The sequence below is a fragment of the Taurulus bubalis genome, assembly GCF_910589615.1.
Source record: "Taurulus bubalis genome assembly, chromosome: 11".
Lineage (NCBI taxonomy): Eukaryota > Metazoa > Chordata > Actinopteri > Perciformes > Cottidae > Taurulus > Taurulus bubalis.
In genome coordinates this window covers 4712230-4733426 of record NC_136599.1, presented here as the reverse complement: position 1 = coordinate 4733426, position 21197 = coordinate 4712230, and the positions used below count along the sequence as shown (strand labels likewise).

The window sequence follows — 21197 nt, the reverse complement described above, 5'->3', positions numbered from 1 at the left end:
TTCTCTAGTGGGTTTGACCGTGTGGTTTTTCTTTTCTTTCTGTTTTCCAGCTACCAGACCTTTTGTACCCAGATCCTCTTCCAGCAGAGACCGGGACATGCAGTCCACTGTAAGTTCACAAGCAGAAAACATGCTTCCCCCCTTTCTGGTTTTCCATTTCGTTAAAAGTGGTCCACCAATCCTTTAAAATGTACCCAATATGCCGTCTTTGCTTACAACATGTTCAATGTGATTTCTAGGAGATAGGAGAGCAAATAAAAGCATTTGACGATGAAAGGGATTTGGATTTTGGTCCTAATCACAAAAAAAGAGGCTGTAATTAAGGATTATTTTCATTATCAATTAATCCGCTAAGTTATTCAAGGCTTGCACCCCGTAGGAGAAGTACCGACGTCTTTCAAATGTCTTGTTATTCGACCGACACTCCAAACTAAAGAAACATTGACGTAAAACCAGAGAATGTTTTGCATTATTGCTCGAGAAATGAATCAATCAATCATCGAATTAGCAGCAGATTGTTTTTTCTGTTCATTGACTTATTGATTCGTCCCCTAATCGCTTCGAGTGATATTACATTGTGTGTATTATCGAGGGAGACCCGTGCTTGTGTTTGTAGATTTAGACGTGAGCTCATAGCCGAGGATGACTTGACTCGTATGCAAATGGCTCAGGTGCTGCAGGAAGAAAAGTGCTGAAATCAAATGATCGCATAAATTTCTTGGCTGACCTAATCACAGCGAGGAGCCGAGCAGCACATGATGAATCACCGCCGGCCGCTGCTGCAGTGGAGCTGAAGTGAGGAGTCCAAGAATGATTAGCTTGTTGCAGGTTTTCATTATGTTCATCGGCGCTTCATCAACGCACTGCAGGTTTAATTATGCATTATTAATTATCAGGTATTATTATGTCTTTAGCCAGAATAGCTCACAACAACTAAAAGCATGTTGCTCGTTAATGTTTCCTAATGCTGCGTCACATCAAAGTACCACCATCACTAAGAACATCCAGACTTTAGAACATTAAATCAGGATGTGCAGCATTTCTGGCCTGTGGTGCTACTTTCTAATCAGAGTCTATATGTGTGCTCTGTAGATTATTGGTAAGTACTTCTATTCACACTGATGGCTGTTAGTACTTTTACCCTTTTTTTTTATTAATGATTAATAACTGCAGACTGGATTTTTGTTAGAAGGTAAGATAAGATAGTGTGTTATTAAATCGGCAGAAACGAGCTGGAAACGCAACGCAACGCAAGACTGTTATCTAGTTTCCTATCCACACTCTGCAGACACTGAGCAACATTAGCGTTAGTTTAGAGTCGTATTTCTAGCCACCGGATGAATGTCAGCCTGATGTCGTTTGTCTCTTTAGCTGCTAAATGCTCCACTGTGTTCAGCAGCTAGTCGCTAACTGTGATTTTTGGAGCTGGGCAGGTAGTTTACTTTTGGTTTTCACAGCTTTTTGTTGTTGTTGTTGCTGAAAGCAGCTGTTGCATCTGGAAACGACACTGATTTAAATTGGTGAGAGGGAAGCTAGGCAGTTCAGTTTTTCATAACTAGGCTTCTCGATCATTACCAAGGGATTTAAAAACTATTAATAAAGCCAATTATCCCGTTGCTAAGCCTGACTGGTAAATTATAGCAAAGCATCGACCAGCATCTGCCAGCGCCGACCAGGATCCAAACTACCCGATGCTCCAGAGACTCATCGGTGGTTTCAGGCTTCTTTCTTCTTCAGGCTGGTTTCGTGGATTTTGGGGCTCGTCCCGATTAAACGTTGTGTAATAGCGACACTTGTGACCCGGAGAGGCTGGAAAGAGATGCACGTTTCCTAAAAGTTACGTTGCCACGTAAAAACCTGTGGAGCTAACGAAAGCAGAGAATGTTAGCACTCACATGCTATGCTAGCTACTGAAGGTATCCTGAATGTTTACACAGGCTGATTTAGCTTTTTAATGATTATAACAATGAATAAAAACCCACCTGACTTTACAGGAACAGCGTTGTTCTTTCATTTAACTGTTTACAGTCTGGATCTCCTCACTTTTACACTGTTAGCTTTTAGCTTCTATCGTTTATCTTTTTAATCTGTTTTCACTGATGAATCTGTTTAACATTGTGAATATTTCCCTTAAACACGCAATAGACCCTTCAGGCTGCTTCTCTCTGAAATTGCTTTAGTGTTCTTCTAGATAAGTAGATATTTCTTCAGGGGGTGCAGTTAGTGACAGTGTGGGCTCCACGGGGGGCGGGGCTTAGCAAAGGGTCAATTGTCGCTATTTGTGAAACCATTGTAAACTATGACTTATTAAGAAGTGGAACCAGTTTTAATTTGGTTTCTTAGCACCCCCTTCTTTTTTTTTTACAAATTAACACACAGTCAGAACTAATTCTGAATTCATAATTCACTCGCAGCAGTGTTTTAAGCCGACATGTGGCGTTTCACTTTAGTCATCTTCTGTTCATTAGCAGCTGAGTCATCATCGGGGGTTTTGGCAAACTGTACAAAGTTCCAACTTTTGGTTTAATTTGTTCTTTGTTTCAGATCGACAGTAACCAAAGCAGGGAGCGAGATCACACGGGGCCCAAAAGCAAAGAACGGGAACGAAGCCGAGAAAGGGATCCTCCTTCTGCTGCGAGCCAGACGGCAACACGAGACCGAGCCATCCAGAAGAAGAGGAGAGAGATAGATGAGGTAGAGGAGTGCCATTACATAAACACACACCTAGGGAGAAGGGGTAGTTATAAACAGAAAGAGGAGGAGGAGGAGATAAGAGAAGCTGCGATTAGAGAAAGAGGGAAAGATCTTGGAAAGCGCCGGGAGACATGAGACTAGATTTGTTTTCTGGAGTCTAAACATACATTTTGAAATGCTGCGCCCGAGGCCACACGAGTGCCGTTGTCGTCTTCACTCTGCCGACGGTCTTCGTCGACGTGATTGATGGCGTTTTCCTAATTGAGCAAAAAACAAACAACACATATAAGCAACATGAAGCTGATTATCGCCTCACAAGAGGCTCTCACACGCGCTGCAATGCTGCCTTCAATGTTGCAGACGTCACATGATGCTCTGCTCATCGGCTGTGGGTTTGTTTGAAAGAGAGTGTGTGTGTGTGTGTGTGTGTGTGTGTGTGTGTGTGTGTGTGTTTCCACCCACTTGACGGGAAAAGATGGCTTCTTGCTTTTCATATCTCCATGGTTGCAGGATTATAGAGGCATTGCAGCAGAGGATGTATTATTATTTTTTGCACAGACTCAGGGTTTATGGAGTTGACCAGAAGTTGTTATTTCACCGTTTTATAAGATACGGGATTACAGCCTGAAGTGGTCACAGTCGAACACACTCACACAGAAAATAGAGTCCGATCAGACTCTCATTCCCTCGCTCAGAGTTCCAGCTCTTCAGATTCAGGGTCCCAGTAAGAGCTGAACCCTCACAATGAAGATTCTCAAGGATGTCGACCATGGGGGCCGTTGCAAACCTTTTTCATGCAAGCGTTGCGTTGTTGTCTGTTTTTAGTCTCAGGCGACATTAAACGTGTATTTTATCTCATCCTATTAAATAAAGAGTGAAGAGCTGATGCAAGAATGTCCACATAACTCTCGATGCTCGTGAACAGTCTGCATGCGAGCGTTTTAGTTTTTTCTTCTTCCCACGGATTGGTAATCCATTCAGTGGTAATTGGAAATGCATGACGAGCCTTCTCACTCTGCTCCCTTCCTCTCCCTCCAACACGTTCTCTTCTGTTCGTCCATTATCCCCTTCCTCCTCCTCCTCCTCCTCCTCCTCCTCCCCCGCTCCCTCTCTCTTTTTCCCTTTTTTTTTTTGTCCTCAAATCCCTCATGTGTGTCTTGCAGGTGTACGATCAGGAATGCGAGATGTTTGGCCTTGTGGCAAAGATGCTGATAGCGAAGGATCCCACCCTGGAGCAGTCCATCCAGTCCGCGCTGCAGGAGAACCTCAGGGACATCGGCACTCGCTGCGTGGAGGGCATGGAGAAGTTTATCGAGGAATATGACTCCAGGGAGCCGCCTCACTAGTCGGTCTTATCGCTTTGATGCTACTGGTCAGATTTTTTTGGAACATAAATTATTTTATACCACTATTTCACGTGATTAAATGCTACTTTTGTTGTTATCTCCGCCAGGAAAATCATGTGATCTCTCGTGTGTGAATGGGTGTGCGTCTCTGTGTCTGTCCACGACTGATCTCACATTCTGCTGCAGCACACTGGATTATATTTTTGACTTCTCTTGGCTCCTGCTCCCCCCCCCCCCAAAAAAAGGCCCTTTTTTATTGCCTTTTTTTTACAGCCGTTGAGTGACTGCTGACTACTTGACTCACTTCTCTTTAGCAACTCCTGGCCAGTAAGGTGCTGCGAGCGATGACACGGCTGACTGCGTTTTGCCGCCGGCGACTCGGCAGGTCGGGTCATAAAAATTAACATGCGGATTAATAGCAGATGGGTGAATTAATGCATCATTTATGAGGAAACTATTACTTACATGCTCTCAAATGTGAGCGTAGCAGACGGCTGTGCGCCTTTACACACGAGGAACAGCAGCGTAACTTCAATATCATTACAGACACTAAAATATGTTTGAGTTATTACTAGCCTACAGTCTTTAGTTTAGCTGCGTAAATGTCTCACGTTATTATAATTACTGAAAGCAGCCGCTTTAATCATGTAAATAAAGAAAACACTCGTAGGCCCACATCAAAAGCCTACATTCAATAATTGTAATCGCAACATAGCTGACTGGGAATGGATGGAGAAATGTCCATGCGATGGTTTCTTAATTCATTTGGATGATTTATGTGTGCAAATGACAATCAGCTGACGACGTTGCTGACTGGGTTGCATTCGTTCAGTGGAACACTACAGCAGTGGTTGTTTTGGGCACACCTGGCGGGGATCAGTCTACTGAACGCAGCGCTCCAGTTCTTCTGTGTGTTTTACAGTCAAAGTGATAAGTTTGTTCTTTAATTTCGGCCGCCTGGGCGAAGCCCCTCCTCCGTGCTCGGCCTCATGGCGAGCCCCCCGTGAAGAACCGTAAAAGTAAACTTCCACTGTGATTTTCTGATTTCTTTTTTTTTTTTTTTTATACTGCTTTTAATTGTAAGAGTTTGATGATTATGATGAGATTATATGAGCTGGTTTTGCTTAAATAGTACTTGTGAAAAAGTCAAATTGATTTTGACGCGCTTATTTTTTTAAATAATTTGTATTTCACTGATTTTAATTTAGTTTACAGCATATAATAAATGCATTTCAAACAGTTTGTGACGTGTTCATTGCTTTATGGGCAAGACTAAATCAAGTCAGAGCATGAATACATGAATACATGAGCAGGTGAGTGGAGTTTAAGTGTTTGTAGAATAAAGGAAGAAGTCCTTTCGATGTTTGACCCGAAGACCTACGGATACATCATCATGGCCGATATTGGCTTATCATAGAAATATCGATATCGGAGTAAATGTCAGCACAGAAATGTCAGACATGTTTGAGAGTATTCAGGAACAAGAAGAGAAGTCTTCTTCTCACAGTTCTTAAAGGGGCAGTCAAATATAACCCTGATGATGTCACAGTGATGTCATCGGGGTCATTTCGGCTCAGGGACTATAAATCTATGACGGAAAGCCCACATTACAAACTGGAGGTGTGGAGAGGAAGATATGTGTTTACCAGGCATGGAGGGTCTAATGAAAGATGCTATCCAGTTGCATTATGGGAATTGTAGGACATAGCTAACACATGTAGGTATCCTTATAACAATGTGTGTTTATGTTCAGCAATGAATACTGAATGACGTATTGTTAACAGATTAATGTCCTTATTGACCCGTACGTAATTAAAATGTATAATTTCAAAAGCTTCGGACAATTATATTGCTTTTTAAAGATTTAATACAGATTATTTTGCCATACCAGTGGCACTGTCGGTCCACCAAGTTGGTCCAGACTGAAATATCTCAACTATGGGGTGGAGTGCCATGACATTTGGGACAGATATCCATAGTAACCAGAGTCTCTTTGGTTGGTATTCCTCTCTCGCTCCGTCATGGTCAAAATGTTAATTTGCCCAATATTTGGTTTACAGGCAAAAGTAATGACATTCCCATCAGACTCTGCTGTTCTTTGTGGCTCCTGTTTTTTTGGCCCCTGGAGCAGCTTCATTTTTCTTGAGCCTCGAATAAAAGACGAGTGCATTCCAGTGAGACGAGTCAGTTTCAGGGTGCTGGTGTTGTGAATGCTGGCTCACTTTAACACCTGCTGGAACCGAGCCCCCGTTTACGTTACCCATCATGAACCGGCTTTTTGTCGTATTATGTGTAGTTCTCCGGCAGATTAAGTTATCAACGGCCAAAGTGTCTGTTGGGAAACATGCCAAATAAATAAAAGAGTTCATTAATGCCATATAAAACCGCCTAACTGGCCAATATGCAGTGTCTACAGCGTGGGTATGGCAGGTTAAAACTCCTCACGTTAAAATGGGCATTAGAGAATTCTGGGAAATGTGTCCCGACTGGGCAAAGTTGGGAAAGATTGCCGGCACAATTTTCTGTGTGCCGGTAAACTGCTTTTTTGACTGCAGTGAAGAAGTTGTTTTTTAAAAAGGCTAAACACCAACAAATATGGATTAAAGTGGAATATGTCATATATTCATGTCAAATTAAAAAAATGTGTGAATACTAGAAATGATTATATCTATATTTCTTCAATAAATTTGGACTTTTGGACTCGACAACGGCCTCAAGTCATTAAGAAATGTTTGGATCACACAAATCCTCCACAGCCACTACTGTAATCTAATTCCTCAAATACTAAAATACTAATAATATTACTGTGTCCTGATCTTTATCTGCAACCGTACAGAAATACCAGCTTTAAACACAATGAGTACACATGCAAAAACAACAACTGTGCAGCATTTAATTAGATTTTAAATGTCCTGTGAAGAGTTCATTTAGTTGTTGTTGGAACTTGGATAATAGCATTGTGTGTGTGTCTGTGTGTGTGTGTGTGTGTGTGTGTGTGTGTGTGTGTGTGTGTGTGTTTTATTTAACTATTTGATGAAATGTTTCTTCTGTGCATTTTTCCAAAATGTAAAAGGTGAAAAACTCAAGCTGACCAATCAGAACCACTTCTGATGCAACTTGCTGGTTGTTCATTGAAGTACACTTTATTTTCTGTATGAGACAACAACAACAAATCAACATGCAAGTCTCCCTATCTCTACATCATGTTATACAAATAATGATTCTTTAGTTACAAAATATATAAATATTTAAGACCATATGTACAGAACATTTACATTACTACATCCATTACTTTAATAAGTTTATTACTATATATACATTTAACAGGTATTATTCTTTAATATTCTCATAATTATTATTTGCATTGTTATTATTATTAGCGTTATTATTATTATTGTTATTATTATTATAATAATTCTTAATCATCTAAGGGTAACTCTCAAAAAACAAAGCATGTTGCAGAAGAGAAAACGGGACCATACCTGACGTTACTGTGCCTGAATGGCCGGGGGAGCGAGGCCACCCCGGTGAAGCGGTGAGAGCCGGCTATGTAGAGCACGAAGTTCAACAGACTATTTGTACAAGGTGATAACGGGGCGAGCGAGCCAACACTATATTCCAGCAGCATTTGGATTCCACCGAGGTAAACAATGACATAGCTTGGAATCTAGCACGTAACTTTCACTACCCCAACACAATTTTCTGGTTTGTCCACATAGAATAAGTCGTACCGCCCGGGGGGGCTGGGAGTTTTGACTGGTTTTGCTCCCTTTTGTTTTCCAAACCGTGAAAGGGATCGTTCAGCCTCAACATACGTCATGTTAATCTCACCTCGTAAACCGTGGTATATTTAGCAGTCAAATTCATCAGCGCTGCCTAGTGCCATCGGAGGAGTCGATCTCTTTCATTGTAAACATGTTCTGTTGTGTAAGCCAGCTGAGCTTCCTCTTAGGATTGGATCATTCTGTGTAGGTGTACACAAACACTACCCGGAGTAGAGTTGTGTAGGCTCACAAGCGCAAAAAAAAGAAAAATAGGCCTTTTCTCTCTTCAACCCCAACACACACACACAAACACACAAACACTATTCACTCTCTCTGTCAACTGTCTCACTCTCACCTTCCCACTCCCTCTGTTCCACCTCTTTGTTGCTTTAACCGTCTCCTTACCTCTCTCTCATCTCTCTCTCTCCTGCTCCTCCCTCACCATCCCCCCCTTTTTGTTGCTCTACATCTAAGAAAGTATGCAGTTTTTGCTCTTCCTCCGTTGGCGGGTGTGCAGCTGGCCATGAATCGGCCCGTGCAGAGGTCCGTGGTGGGCCGCTATCCCGGAGGGGCTGTAGCGGTGGCGCAGCTCCTCGTTGTTGATGTAGCAAAGCTGCACAGGCCGCGGGATCGGCTCCCCGAGGAAGTAACCCTCGTCCGCCTCTGACTCGGAGGACGAGGAGCAGCTGGAGCACCAGGGGTCGGCGGCCTCCGTGTACCCGTCGCCCCAGCACGGCCCGCCCGGCCCCGCGGGTTGCCAGCCCGCGTTCTGCAGGGTGAGATCCGAGGTGGTGCGGGGGCAGGGCCGCTGGGGCTGCTGCCTGTACCCGGCGGGCTCCAGGCCGAACAACTCCCGGGCGGCGTTCCCGGCGGGGAAGCGGTCGTAATCCTCCTGGACGCGGCGGTAGGGCGGCTCCGCCATTTGAGCGGGCCGGTCCGCCACCAGGTGCAAGGCGTTGTCGGAGCGGGAGCGGCGAGAGCGTTTGTGGTGGCGGCCGCTGCGGTGCTGCCCGCCGCCGTGGTTTCCACGGTGGTGCTTGCGGCGCCTCGGCTGCGGCTGCGGCTGCTGCTGCTGCGACGCCGCGGGTTCCTGCACATTGATGCGGCGGCGGGGCATCCGGTCGCTCATGGGAGCCATCCGCAGGTTTCCGCTGCTGCCCATCACCCCGACGCGACCTTTGCCGTCGAAGCCCAGCGGCTGCGGGCCGTCCCAGTACTGCAGCGGGTAGCCGACCCTCAGGGGGTCGTACATGTTGTTGTTGTTGTTGTAGGGGCGAGAGGAGGACAGCGACTCGGTGCTGTGGAACTGGACCGAGGAGCTGAGGGTGCCCATGTGGCTCTTTTCAGACACATTCACGCCAGAGTCTTTACTCAGGTCGGGCATGGAGAACCGGGACAGATGCTCCTGGCGCTTACTGACCCCGTCCAGAGAGTTACCCGCTAAAACCAGAAAGCACATGTCACATTTTCATACTATTTAGCATTACAACTTATTGTACCACACTAGGGCTGCCCTCTCTTAGTCGATTTTGTCGTAGTAGTTTGAATGTATGATAAATGACCCCCCAAATAACATGTGAACATATCTGGTAGAAGATATAAAGTGGTACTTTTCTGGGATTCTTTGTGGAGAAACTCAGTTTTACAGATATGTTGATTAAAAAGGATTCAATTGGCGACTGAGAATGTCTTTGGTGGAGGACAGCCCTGTACCATACTGTGTCATTCACATCACTGTACCTGTAGCATTGGACATAATGAGGGAATCCGTGGAGCCAAGAGGAGTCTGTTCTAGAGGGGTGAGGGGCTCGTTGAAGCTCATGCCGTTGATGGGGTTCCTCCTGGTCAGCGGGGGTCTGCCGTCCCTCTGGAATCCATGCAGGCTGATGCTCCTCTTGTCAGAGAAGCCCTGGTTCTGGCTCGACATCTCATTGAAGCTCATCTGGGTGCGCAGCTTGTTGGGCCTGAACTCGTCCTGGCTGTGGTGGGTCCAGTTCTCGTTGAAGGAGTGGCCCCTCAGAGCAGCCATGGGGGTCCTCTTGGCGTTGCCTGGTTCCTTCCCCCAGGAGTCGGGCCTCTTCCCTGGGTTGGCGGCAGTCTGAGCTGGAGGATGAGCGTTGGCGTTGGGAATGTAGCCCTGCCGCGGGTTACACTGCGCCAGCAGGTGTATCGGTGCCGGCGTAGGGGAGGGTTCCCGCTGGGGCCCCTCGTAGGCAGCGGGGACGTAGGGGTCGTCCCGGCTCATCCACACCTGGTTAAGGCTCGGGGCGCGGCTCGGAGTGCGGCTGGGCGTGCGGTTAGGGGTCCTGCTCGGGGTCTGGCTGGACGAGAGGCTCAGGCGGTCCATCTGAACCGAGAGGGGATCCACCTCGGCCGACAGCCGGTCGGGCATCGGCGGAGGAGCCGCCTGGCGGACCTCGCCGCTCCGCCGATCCTGCTCCACATTCCTGCGCTCCTTCTTGCCAATCTTGGTGCTGTGGCGGGATTCACGGGAACGGGCGCTTTGGAAGGCCGAGTCTGAGGAGTCGGACTCTTCCGGGTCCTGATTGGAAATAAGTAGAGCTATTAAACTGCTAATACAGTTTAATGCATGTATGCAAGCCCCTTTTAAAGGTGTTTACACACCTGTCCGGCACTGCAGGACCGGGAGCAGAAGATCTGCCCCTGTTTTGGCAGGAAGGGGCGGCCCAGCAGAGAGCGCTTGCAGCGGGCACAGCAGAAACACTCCTCGGTGGCGTGCCAGTGCTGCCCATCATACGTCATCTGGCCTTGGTCAATGCCTTTGGTGAGATGAGGGGGAAGAAACACAATCATTATTTGTACTATATTGCAATACCAGAAGCAAGTTTATTAGTAAGTGCACAAGCAGTCTAGCGTTAACTGTTTAAAAATGGTAATGTGATGGCGGCTATCTCTAACACTGCTGTAGAAATTGTATTCTGCAAAGTCAGTGCGGCTAATAGCCACAGCCCACAGTCTGACTTCAGCCATTAGCCAGTAGGTTAAGCTCATTTTTATCAGATATATAGTTTTGTTGCTGGAAAAAAAGTTTATAAAAAAGCTTTAACACAGCTTTTTCTTCCGCCTCAAGAAACCGTTTCTGAATCTTTGCTCATACACGATCGCTCGATTTGTAAGATAGACCGAAATGCATTTCACAAGCCTTGCTCCCCAGCTCGGGGAAGTAATCATCTTTCACAGCTCCCATCTGGATTCAACATGGGAGCATCCTCTGAAACACACTTTCACTGTTACTGGAGCTTGGGATGATAATAACATCCACGTCTCACTGCACTGGCTCCGCCTCCCCACAGCTGTGGCTCACAGAGCTGATAAATGGCAATAAGTGGCTGATAAGACGTTTTCTGTGATGTTAGTGGAAGAAAAATATGTCTGTGTGCTTTGATGACAGTTCATATTATGTAACAGGAGTGAAAGCAGCAGTAAAACACGTACCTATGTGTTCTCCACACGCGTCGCAGTACTCGGCGTAAAGGGATTCGAAGCAGTTGCAGCAGTGAGGCCGTCCGTCCTTCATGATGTAGCGCTGGCCGCCGAGGGCGGTCTCGCACTCGTAGCAACAGAAGTGCTTCATGTGCCAGTGCCGGCCCTCCGCCTCAGTGCATTCATCAGCAAAGATGATCTGCATGACCACAAGACATTGCATTCATCAGCGAGGAAACGCTACGCAGAGATTAGCTGTCGACCATTACGAAAGATGACCTTTAAAGCTGCTGAGGAAGCTGAATCCTATCGGGCGGGGATGGGGTTTGGGGTACCTCAGGGCGCCATCCTTGGCCCGTTATTATTTTCACAATATCTTTTATGTTTCCCCTGTACTACAGGGTTTCTTAACGGCTTTGCCCCATGACCTCTTGCAACCCCTGGTCCAACATGTTCTCATCCCAACTCGTCACCTATTGTCTCTTGGTCCGGACCCTCGGTGTCACTTTTCTAACGCACTGGGTGGCAAGAACAAGAAAATACTTGTTTGGTGTTCATGCAACAAAACCACTTAGTTAAGTTTAGGAAAAAGCACCATGACGTGGCTAAAAATAAGTATGAAACAACATAACAAAAGCACTGAAGACAAGTGACTTCAAAATAACTCATCAACACTTTAGGTATCGGACAAAAAAAGGCTTGTTTTTTTGACGCCCTGGGAATGAGAGCGGACTGCCTGGTCACATGACACGCATGTGAGTGGGTTGTCTGCTAATCCACCAAAAAGAGATTAGAGAAAAATATGTAAAATTCCCTTAAATAACATTGCATTTCCATAGCAATCAAATAAATCCAAAAGTATTGTTCATAACTCATGGTTTATGAGATAAACATGTGGCCTCAGCCCTGCAGAACTGTTTATGATTGAAAAAAAATCTAGCTGCTAACCCCCCGCACACACACACACACACACACACACACACACACACACACACACACACACACACACTTTATACTTTAAGTAAACAAACCTCCGCAGACGGGAATTAGTGCAGAGCACTGTGGCCAGAGTTATTATTACTATTATTATTGTTTTTATCATCTCAGGCCAGCTTGCCTCACGGTGAGAAAACAAGCAGACCTTCTGAGACGTGGCAAGAATACCGAGACATCTTTTCCCCCCTTAGACCAGTTTCAAATACACATCCAAGTCTCTGAGCTATGAACCATTCAGCCATTCCCAACCCCGAGGGGCTGGAGGCCCAGACAGGCGCACCTCATCACAGGCGCAGCAGCGGGGCTTCATCCTCTCGGCGTGGTGCCGGCCGCAGAGGATCTTGCCATCTTGGTAGAAGTAGATGAGATCCACCAACAGCTCCTCACACATGCTGCAGACGAAGCAATGAGGGTGCCAGCATTTCCCGTGACCCGCCCTGGCAGCAAAAACCACAATGTCCCCTCCGTTTATTTGACCGCCGCACTGTGGGAGAGGAGAGGGGGGAGGAAGGAAATTAGGAAAAGTTTGATTTGAGGCAAAGAGAGGAAGGAAAAGGAGAGGAGAGCAGAGGAAATAATAAGAGGAGAGGAAATGAAAGGAACGGAGAGATGAGAGGAAAGGTAAATAAGGAGATAAGACGTGAGGGGATGAGAGGAAATTTGTTGAGAGGAAAAGAGTCAAAATAAAATGAAAGGGAAAGAAAAGGAATTCAAAGAGAGGAAAAGGGAGAAAGGAAAGGAGTTGAGAGTAAAATAAAGGTAAAGAAAGGAAGGGAAGAGAAGAAAAAGGAAGGGTAAAAAGTAGATGAGAGGAAACAATAGGAAAGGAAAGGAGAGATGAGAGGAGGTAAATAAGGAAATAGATGTGAGGGGATGAAAGGAAATTTGTTGAGAGGAAAAGAGGAAAAAGAAAAGGAAAAAATATGAAAGAAAAGGAATTAGAAGAGGGGGAAAGGGAGGAAGAAAAAGGAAAGGAGATGAGAGGAGGTGAAAATAAAGGTAGGGAGGAGAGAAGATGAGAAGAGAGGAAAAGGAAGGGAAAAAAAGGAGATGAGAGGAAACGGGAGGAAAGGGAAGGACATGAGACATGGGAGGTAAAGAAAGGAAGGGAGTAAAGTAGGATTGGCAGAAGAGGCAGAGGAAAAGTAGAATTGTATATGATCTTTCCAAGATTTGAATGTGTTATACTTTACATCTCCTCCATCTATCTGATGAAACATCAAACAGAAGCCCAGCCGAGCAATAATGAAAATATGAAAAGAACGGGCTGAATTTCAACAGGTAGCGTTAAAGGGTCCTCTCAGTCTGAAGACATTGTCTTTTCTCTTCTGTTTTGTCGTCCTTTGATATCTCCAATGAGTGAAGTGGAAGACGAGCTGAGGACCGGTACCTTGTCGCAGACGGCCCCGCTCATGGTGAGGGGGAAAGGGCGGATGTTGCCTCGGCCCAGGTTGTCCTTCTTCCGCTGGTTGCTGAAGAGCTTGAGCTCTCGTTTCTCCTCCTCGTCCAACCCGTTGCAGTACCGCACCTGAGCCACACGGATCATCGTCAACGACAACAATGCGTCTGGAAAAGTCCAGGATGAACGTGTGAAAATGAGACGTTTTTCTGTGCTGTCTTTGTTTTCGTTTTACCTCATTGTCATGCGGCGGCAGCTGGTGAAGGAGCTGCTTGATGCGGTGCTTCTCTCCGGGGCTGTTTATATACGGGACCTTCTCTTCTGGTAAGAAGTTATAGTACTGATGCACCTGCAACAAACAGCAGCAGACATGTCAAGTTTTAAACCTGCAGTCACTGCGGGGGTTTTTGGCCACCTGGGGGAACAAGTTGCAAAGAAGAAGAAGAAAAAACACACTGACACAATAAAGCCGTATAAAGGTGTGTATAGAGTTGTTCGCAACATTAGCATTCACAGCAAGTTTCCTGCCCGGTAAGTTCAGTATTCATTCTCTTTTTGGTTTCCACTAATGCTGAGATTAATAGTTATAATAGCTGCTAAATGCTCCACTATGAGTCTATATGTGGCGTCTGATGGTGGTGCACATCGGGTTTATTAAAGGCACAGTGCGTAGGATTTGGAGGCCTCTAGTGGTGCGGTGGCAGATTGCAACCCTCTCGCTCCTCCCTTTCCAATGCTGCGATAGCATAAGCGCTCTGCAGCTAAAGTTACTAATGCGTGATTTATAGTGCATTTATACCTTTAAACCTGAGGCAGACATGCATAGCACTGCGGTGGATGGTGTGTAGCATGTCATTTATTTTGTATTTATTTGGACACGCGGCTTTTCAATGCCTTTGTCAATTTGTTTGACTGATTTATTTGAGAGGTGTGATTCAATGGTCCCCAAAAAAATGATGGAAGCGTTGACCGATGAGGAGGAGTGTCACACCGCGGTGAGGTTTGTCTTGTCTTGTGGTTTTTTGTCTCGTAACTTCCTGTTTTATTTTGAAGCCTAGCTCTCCTCTCGTTTCAGGTCACTTGCCCTTCCTCATGCGTCACCGGTCTGATTGTGTCCCCTGATCCCTGGTTGGTTCCACCTGTTCCCCATTACCCTCATGTGCTTATAGTCTGCGTCTTCCCTTTGTCCTGTGCCAAAGTGTTTCGGCTCATGTCCGATCACCTAAGCCAGCTCCAAAGCCTTGTTCACAGCTACCGAGTTCTTTTCGTAAGTCTTATCCTACCTCGAAAGAGCGATTTTTGTTGTAACTTTCCTAGTCTAGCTTTTTGTTTCTTAGTACTTAGTTTAGTCGAATCTTGGACTACCTCCCTTGGAGAGATTTTCAGTTCTTTGTCATAGTGAGTTTAGAATGATTTAGCCTCCACCTCTTAGGAGGGTTTTTGCTTCCTCTAATAAAGTCTGCTCACTGACACCTCAGCTTTTGAGTCCTGATTGGAATCCCGGCCTGACAAGGAGCTGCTGAGTCCAGTCGGGTGGTTGGTGTGGCGGTATGTGAGACTCTTGTGAGACAGGTTTCTGCTAATGACAACATAATTATGAATGTTATATTCCATTTCTGCCAATAGATCCTCAGAAATGCTACACATTGGCCCTTTGAAGCTTTTTTCACTGATAAAAGCAGTCAGAGTGAACCAAAAACGTTCATATGTGGCTGTAAAATCACAACGATGAGCTGAAAGACACCTCGTACACACAAGTTGCCATGTGATCCGTTATTGATAGATAATAGATAGAAATATAGATTGCAGTCACACAGTGGCAATTGAGTCATTATGGTATAGGCTTTACGTAACCTGCATAATTTCATTAATTCACGCTAACAGAACCCGCCTAATTGAATCTGAAATTACTTTCAGATTAATTCATCATGGTTTCCATGCCGATAAAACATGTTTTCGCTTGGCCCTCGATCACCCCGGCTCTTTGAAACGAGCTTCTGGGATACAAAGTGCGGCACAATGAGCTCTGCGCTGCCACTGCTGCAGACACGACCTTGAACAGCTGATATTCACGTTAAAAAAACTCCACATTGCTGTGAGGATTAACGATGCAGTCGGACGTATTTGACCTAAACCCTCCTTTTTTTTAAAAATATTTTACAAGTTAAGCGGGTGAAACAAATCTCGAATGGTGTTTGAGAAGTAAACACTCAAGGAACAGAAAAGCAATCATGTCACTCGTCTCTGATTTTCTGCAAAAACAGCCATTGACACAAAATGCTCTGCTGTTCAGTGCGGTGTGAAGATCTATTTTGCTGAGGTTGTTGTGACCCAATTTACATAATCAGTGGGGTGGAGAGCGAGAGGGAGAAGAAGTGCGCCCGTCTGCGCTGCCCCCTCAGAGTCACCCACCCAGACACCCGCTTGTTTCGGTTCTGTGCGGCTCAGGGAGACGCCGAGCCTCGTGCCAGGTGCGCGAGTCAAGGTCGCTTGACTCGTCTCCAGAATCGGCCTCTTCAAAGAGAGGAGAGCTGAGAGTGGAAGGGGCGGGTCAACTGTGAAGGACACGTTGAAATATATCTTTGAATATTCACTCTCAAACTGCATTTTTCTTTGTTATCTGGTGGGCTGCAGAAGAAGAAAAGAGGATTTGACTTCCTGTGTTTTGAGCATCATTATTGCGCACACACACACACACACACACACACACACACACACACACACACACACACACAAAATACAACCACAGAGGAGAAAACCGAGATATTTTTTTCACGAGCACAGAGATGTGTGAGGAAAAAGGGGCGGCATCTTTGTGCTCGTGAAAAATATCTGCTATATTAAGGATATTCTGCTGGATTAAGTTATTTTAAGTACTATGCACGCAGAAACAGAGCAAATCCAAGTGCAAGCTGGAGATATTTGAGGGCGAGGACAGGGTTTTTGGGGAAGGGAAATCAATAAGTAATGCTCTCAAATTCAAAGAACACGCTCTTGAATAAAAACAGGAGGAAAAAAACTCCATATACCTGGAGCTAATTATTATTTTCTTTATCGATTCATCAATAATTGTTTTTCTTGAGTGAAAAATGGACATTGCAATTTCCCTGAGTTCACTATGACATCTTCATATTGATGATTTTTTTCCCAATTTAAAGATGAATTGATAATCGCAAACTGTTGCCATTTAATTTAATGTTGATCGACTAATTGATTAATTGACTTAGAATTTCAGTATGAGAAGCTCGATTTCACCAAATCCTGTTTTCCCAAGCTCTTAAAATAACGTCATCCAGCTGTTTCTTTAAATGAAGGGTAATACAAATGGAATGTATGATATAAATATGTTTTTATACAAGTTGGTATCTGCTGGAAGTTGTTTCTGGGATGGTGAGTGAACTGTTTAGCCGGACTCAGTCCACCAAAGAAATGTAGTTTGAGTTTTCCATGAACTGTACCACGGGAAATAATGTTTTTCACATTAATGACACTGTGCGGAGAGAGAACCCTGAAGTGACAGGCTAACATCACATCGCATTAAAAATAAAGAAAGAAGCAACAGGCAGCTACAATTGCCTGCACCCCCTGTTGGACGAGATAGAAAGCAGCCTCTTTCAGCATCCTGTCAAGATGGCTGACTGGAGAAAATGACTGTTATCAACCCGGCATGTCATCTGTTAACAAAGGCCTCGGAGTGCTGCCCTTACTAAATAAAGACAGGAGTGTTTAAACCCAGTGAAGCTGAACAGAGCTCTCTGCATGTCGTGTGTCCGAACCGACAAAAACAACGGACACAAACTAAAAAAAAAGAAGTATACTTCTTCAGGATGTGCACAAACTGATTACATTAACTTGGTCACGCACGCAATTAAAAGGCATTTAAACAAATGAGTCCTGACAGGGAATTGTGAAACCTGGATGCACAAACACATTGCCACACATTTGCAATTAGATTCATCCAAACATTCACTGAGTCGAATTACTTCCATTCCTCTGGGTTTAAATTCGCCAGGATATAGTATACAGAGCAAATGGAGGCTGAGCGCACCGAATTCATTAAATGGAGAAAAAAATAACGCTATGAATCTCTGTTATAAAAGTGGTTTCCTCTCATATTTACATGTTGCAATCATCTGCTTGACAGCGATCGGGGAAATTGCTTATTGCTTTATGTTAAATGGGAGTCCACATGCATGTTTGAATAAATTAAAGGGTTTATTAATAGAATTAAGAGAATCTGAGACATTTGATTTAATCTGTCCGCGGTTCCCTTTCAAGATGCCGGTGCTGTTTGTCATTCTGTCTGCCTGTGAACTTGCTTCCTACACACTTGTCAGCTTCAACACTGACAGCTGAAAAATGTCCTTACAGTTATTCTTCCAAGAGGAACTGCCTGACAGTCCCAGTGATTTGTAAGCCAAACCCCTCCCCCCTCCCGTCAACTCAAATAGACTAAAACAGCATGAAGGAGATCGAAAAAAACACATAATGATACATTGTCTTGTTTTCAGATCAGAGGATTTTCCATCCCAGAATTATATCTGCAAATGCCACAGATACTTAATCGTCCGAATAATAAAATCCTTCTGGCTGATTCGGTGCAATTTGACTCGGTCTGGCTATGCCGGATAAATAAAACAAATAAGCATAAGTTAATGAAGCACTTAGGAGCGAAGAGAAAGGCGTGTCCACCAGAGGTAGAAGTAACGAAATGCATTTATATCCCTATATTTTACATAACTTCATATCACAAACAGTCTATAGGCCCATTTCACTGGCATTTTCAAGTCGCATTCGTTCCAGAATAATAATTAAAAAAAGGAGAGCTCCGAGTTCAGAGAGGCGACGAAACGATGCCCTAAAAGGTTGCGTTCAGGTGCTTTAAGACTCACACGGCGCCGTTCCGACCACATCAGACAGGTGAGTAGCCTACAACACACAAAACTTAATCTCTGTTGCCTAGCGACGTAGTTGCATGTGCAGTCTCTACTTTGCTTTAATGTGCGTGAGTGTGTGTGTGTGTGTGTGTGTGTGTGTGTGTGTGTGTGTGTGTGTGTGTGTGTGTGTGTGTGTGTGTGTGTGTGTGCGTGTGGCTGCAAAGCCTCTGCAGTTGATATCGTTTGCATGTCCACATTTTTTGCTGATGTTTTATTCTGGAGTTGATGCTAAAAGACGTTTCACGCTGAGTGCTTTCCACAGCTCCTTTTTATTGTCAATCATTTCTGTTTTACTGTCTGAGTTTTGTCTTTTTTATTTTTCTGGTGGATTCTTGTGAGGGCCAGACTGAGGACGGCAGCTCTATATTTATTATTGATAATCAGTTGTGTGCACAGGCTGCAGAGTGCCTGTCTGCTGTGTAGAAGTTGAGATATGGTATGTTACATAAAGATGTTCTTCAATGCAAAGGTTCTCCACAAGATATTCAGAGCATTTAAGAGTCTTTCTCTCTCTCTCCATCTGTGTGTGTGTGTGTGTGTGTGTGTGTGTGTGTGTGTGTGTGTGTGTTGTAGGCTTCTCTGTGCTTTGTTGACGTAGCCGGGCCCTTTTAGTGCATGTTAAAGTGCATGTGAATGCATGTGAGCGTGCCCCGCTGGCTGGCTCGCGGCCACCAGTCGGCACTGCGCTCATATGGCGGTTAGCGCTGTTAGCGCCATTAGCGGCGTTAGCATCGATAGCTGCGAGTCAGCTGCTCAGCCTCCGCCATGTTGAGAGCCGTGTGGAGTCAATATATATGCTCTGAAACCTCCCTTATATATATATATATATACATATATATATATATATATAAGGCAGCAACGTTTACTTTAACCTACATGCTTCTTCCTACTTAAGTACAATTTACCCAACTACTTTTAGTTAGCGCTGTTAGCGCCGTTAGCACCGATAGCTGCGAGTCAGCTGCTCAGCCTCTGCCATGGTGAGAGCCGTGTGGAGTCAAAATATATGCTCTGAATCCTCCCTTTTATATATATATATATATATATATATATATATATATATATATATATATATATATATAAGGCAGTAACGTTACTTTAACCTACCTGCTTCTTCCTACTTAAGTATAATTTACCCAACTACTTTTAGTTAGCGCTGTTAGCACCGATAGCTGCGAGTCAGCCTTCGCCATGTTGAGAGCCGTGTGGAGTCAATATACATGCTCTGAAACCTCCCTTTTATTTATATATATATATATATATATATATAAGCAGTGGCGGTTCCCCATGTAATGTAATGTCTGTGTCTCAAACGTAACCTCTTGACACATGTCAAGAGGTTCCATACGTTTCCCCAAAAGTGAAACTTAAAAGTCCGTTACAACTCTGTGTTCTGGATTGAAATCAAGGCAGAGTACACTGAGATCGCCAAAAAAGTTCTGAAACCCTGCCTCCATTCCAACATCCTGTCTTTGTGAAGCAGGTTTTAATGAAGTGACAGATTGCATATAAAGGTTTAAGGTACGGAGTAGAGTCAGTAGACTGGACATAAACAACAGACGTCGGGGGTCGGCCTTTTCTCCCGTCACCCCGAGACGGACCGGCTCATAGCAGAGAAACAAGCTCAGGGCTCCACTAATGCAGCGTAATGATGAGTTGTATCTTTATGCACTTTATAATTGTATTTATGCCGGTCGTATTACGTCATATTTATTACGTCATATTTATTACGTCATATTTATTACGTCATATTTTTCGTCTACACCGTGAAGGCCGGTCCGTGGGGGCGCCAATCAAGCCAATCAAGCAGCCGCAGGGGGCGCCAATCTGCCAATTCCCCACACAGTGATACGGGTCGCCCGTGCCCAAAACCGCCCCTGTATATAATGCAGTAACGTTTACTTTAACCTACCTGCTTCTTCCTACTTAAGTACAATTTACCCAACTACTTTTAGTTAGCGCCGTTAGCACCGATAGCTGCGAGTCAGCTGCTCAGCCTCCGCCATGTTGAGAGCCGTGTGGAGTCAATATATATGCTCTGAATCCTCCGTTTTATATATATATATATATATATATATATATATATAAGGCAGTAATGTTTACTTTACCTACCTGCTTCTTCCTACTTAAGTACAATTTACCCAACTACTTTTACTTGTGTGCAACATTCCAGTGCTCTCTCCACCGCTGAATATCTGTGATTGTGGTACCTGCTCAGGACTCAGGCCGGGGGGAACCCAGGCGTACTCCTCCAGTGCACATCCAGAGTCATCATCAGAGGTGGAGTTCCTCTGGAAGTCGTACATCAGCTTGGTGATGGTCTTCTCCATCTCCAGAGACATGGCTGTCACAACATGCTCCGCTACGCGGAACCGCTTCAGTGGACACGGGTGTTCCTGTTGAGGGAAAAGACGAGAGGGTGAGGCAGCGAGGACGATGCAAATGAAAAAGGGAGACGGTGAGCAGAGTGAGCAAAGAGAGGAAAAAAAAAAGTCTTATTATTCTTCTTATTGGTATTCCAGGCTATATGTGGAACTTGTAGATTTAGATTCACCGGTGGTAAACACCAGGTGCCCCTGGGCTGAAGAAGAAAAAATGAATCATACTTTTCTGTCTT

General features: G+C 44.8%; 2 protein-coding genes across 2 annotated transcripts in view; one reads left to right on the top strand and one right to left on the bottom strand.

The window, feature by feature from the left end:
• Positions 1 to 5147, top strand: part of LOC306743643 (uncharacterized protein) — an 8448-nt gene extending 3301 nt beyond the window's left edge. Inside the window, exons 5-7 of the mRNA XM_079226177.1 lie at positions 51 to 109; positions 2545 to 2694; positions 3858 to 5147. Coding sequence (XP_079082303.1) covers positions 51 to 109; positions 2545 to 2694; positions 3858 to 4040 — 392 coding nt within the window. The 3' untranslated portion in view covers positions 4041 to 5147. The remainder of the gene's footprint in view (positions 1 to 50; positions 110 to 2544; positions 2695 to 3857) is intronic.
• A 3126-nt stretch (positions 5148 to 8273) lies between these two features.
• On the bottom strand, positions 8274 to 20922 carry LOC306744008 (prickle-like protein 2; the record flags this gene model as incomplete). The annotated part of the gene is made up of 8 exons (XM_079226572.1): positions 8274 to 9244; positions 9545 to 10346; positions 10430 to 10584; positions 11261 to 11447; positions 12525 to 12728; positions 13635 to 13772; positions 13879 to 13992; positions 20791 to 20922. The coding sequence occupies 8 exons, from the start codon at positions 20920 to 20922 to the stop codon at positions 8274 to 8276; spliced, it is 2703 nt and encodes a 900-aa protein (XP_079082698.1).
• Between the last annotated feature and the right edge of the window lie 275 nt (positions 20923 to 21197).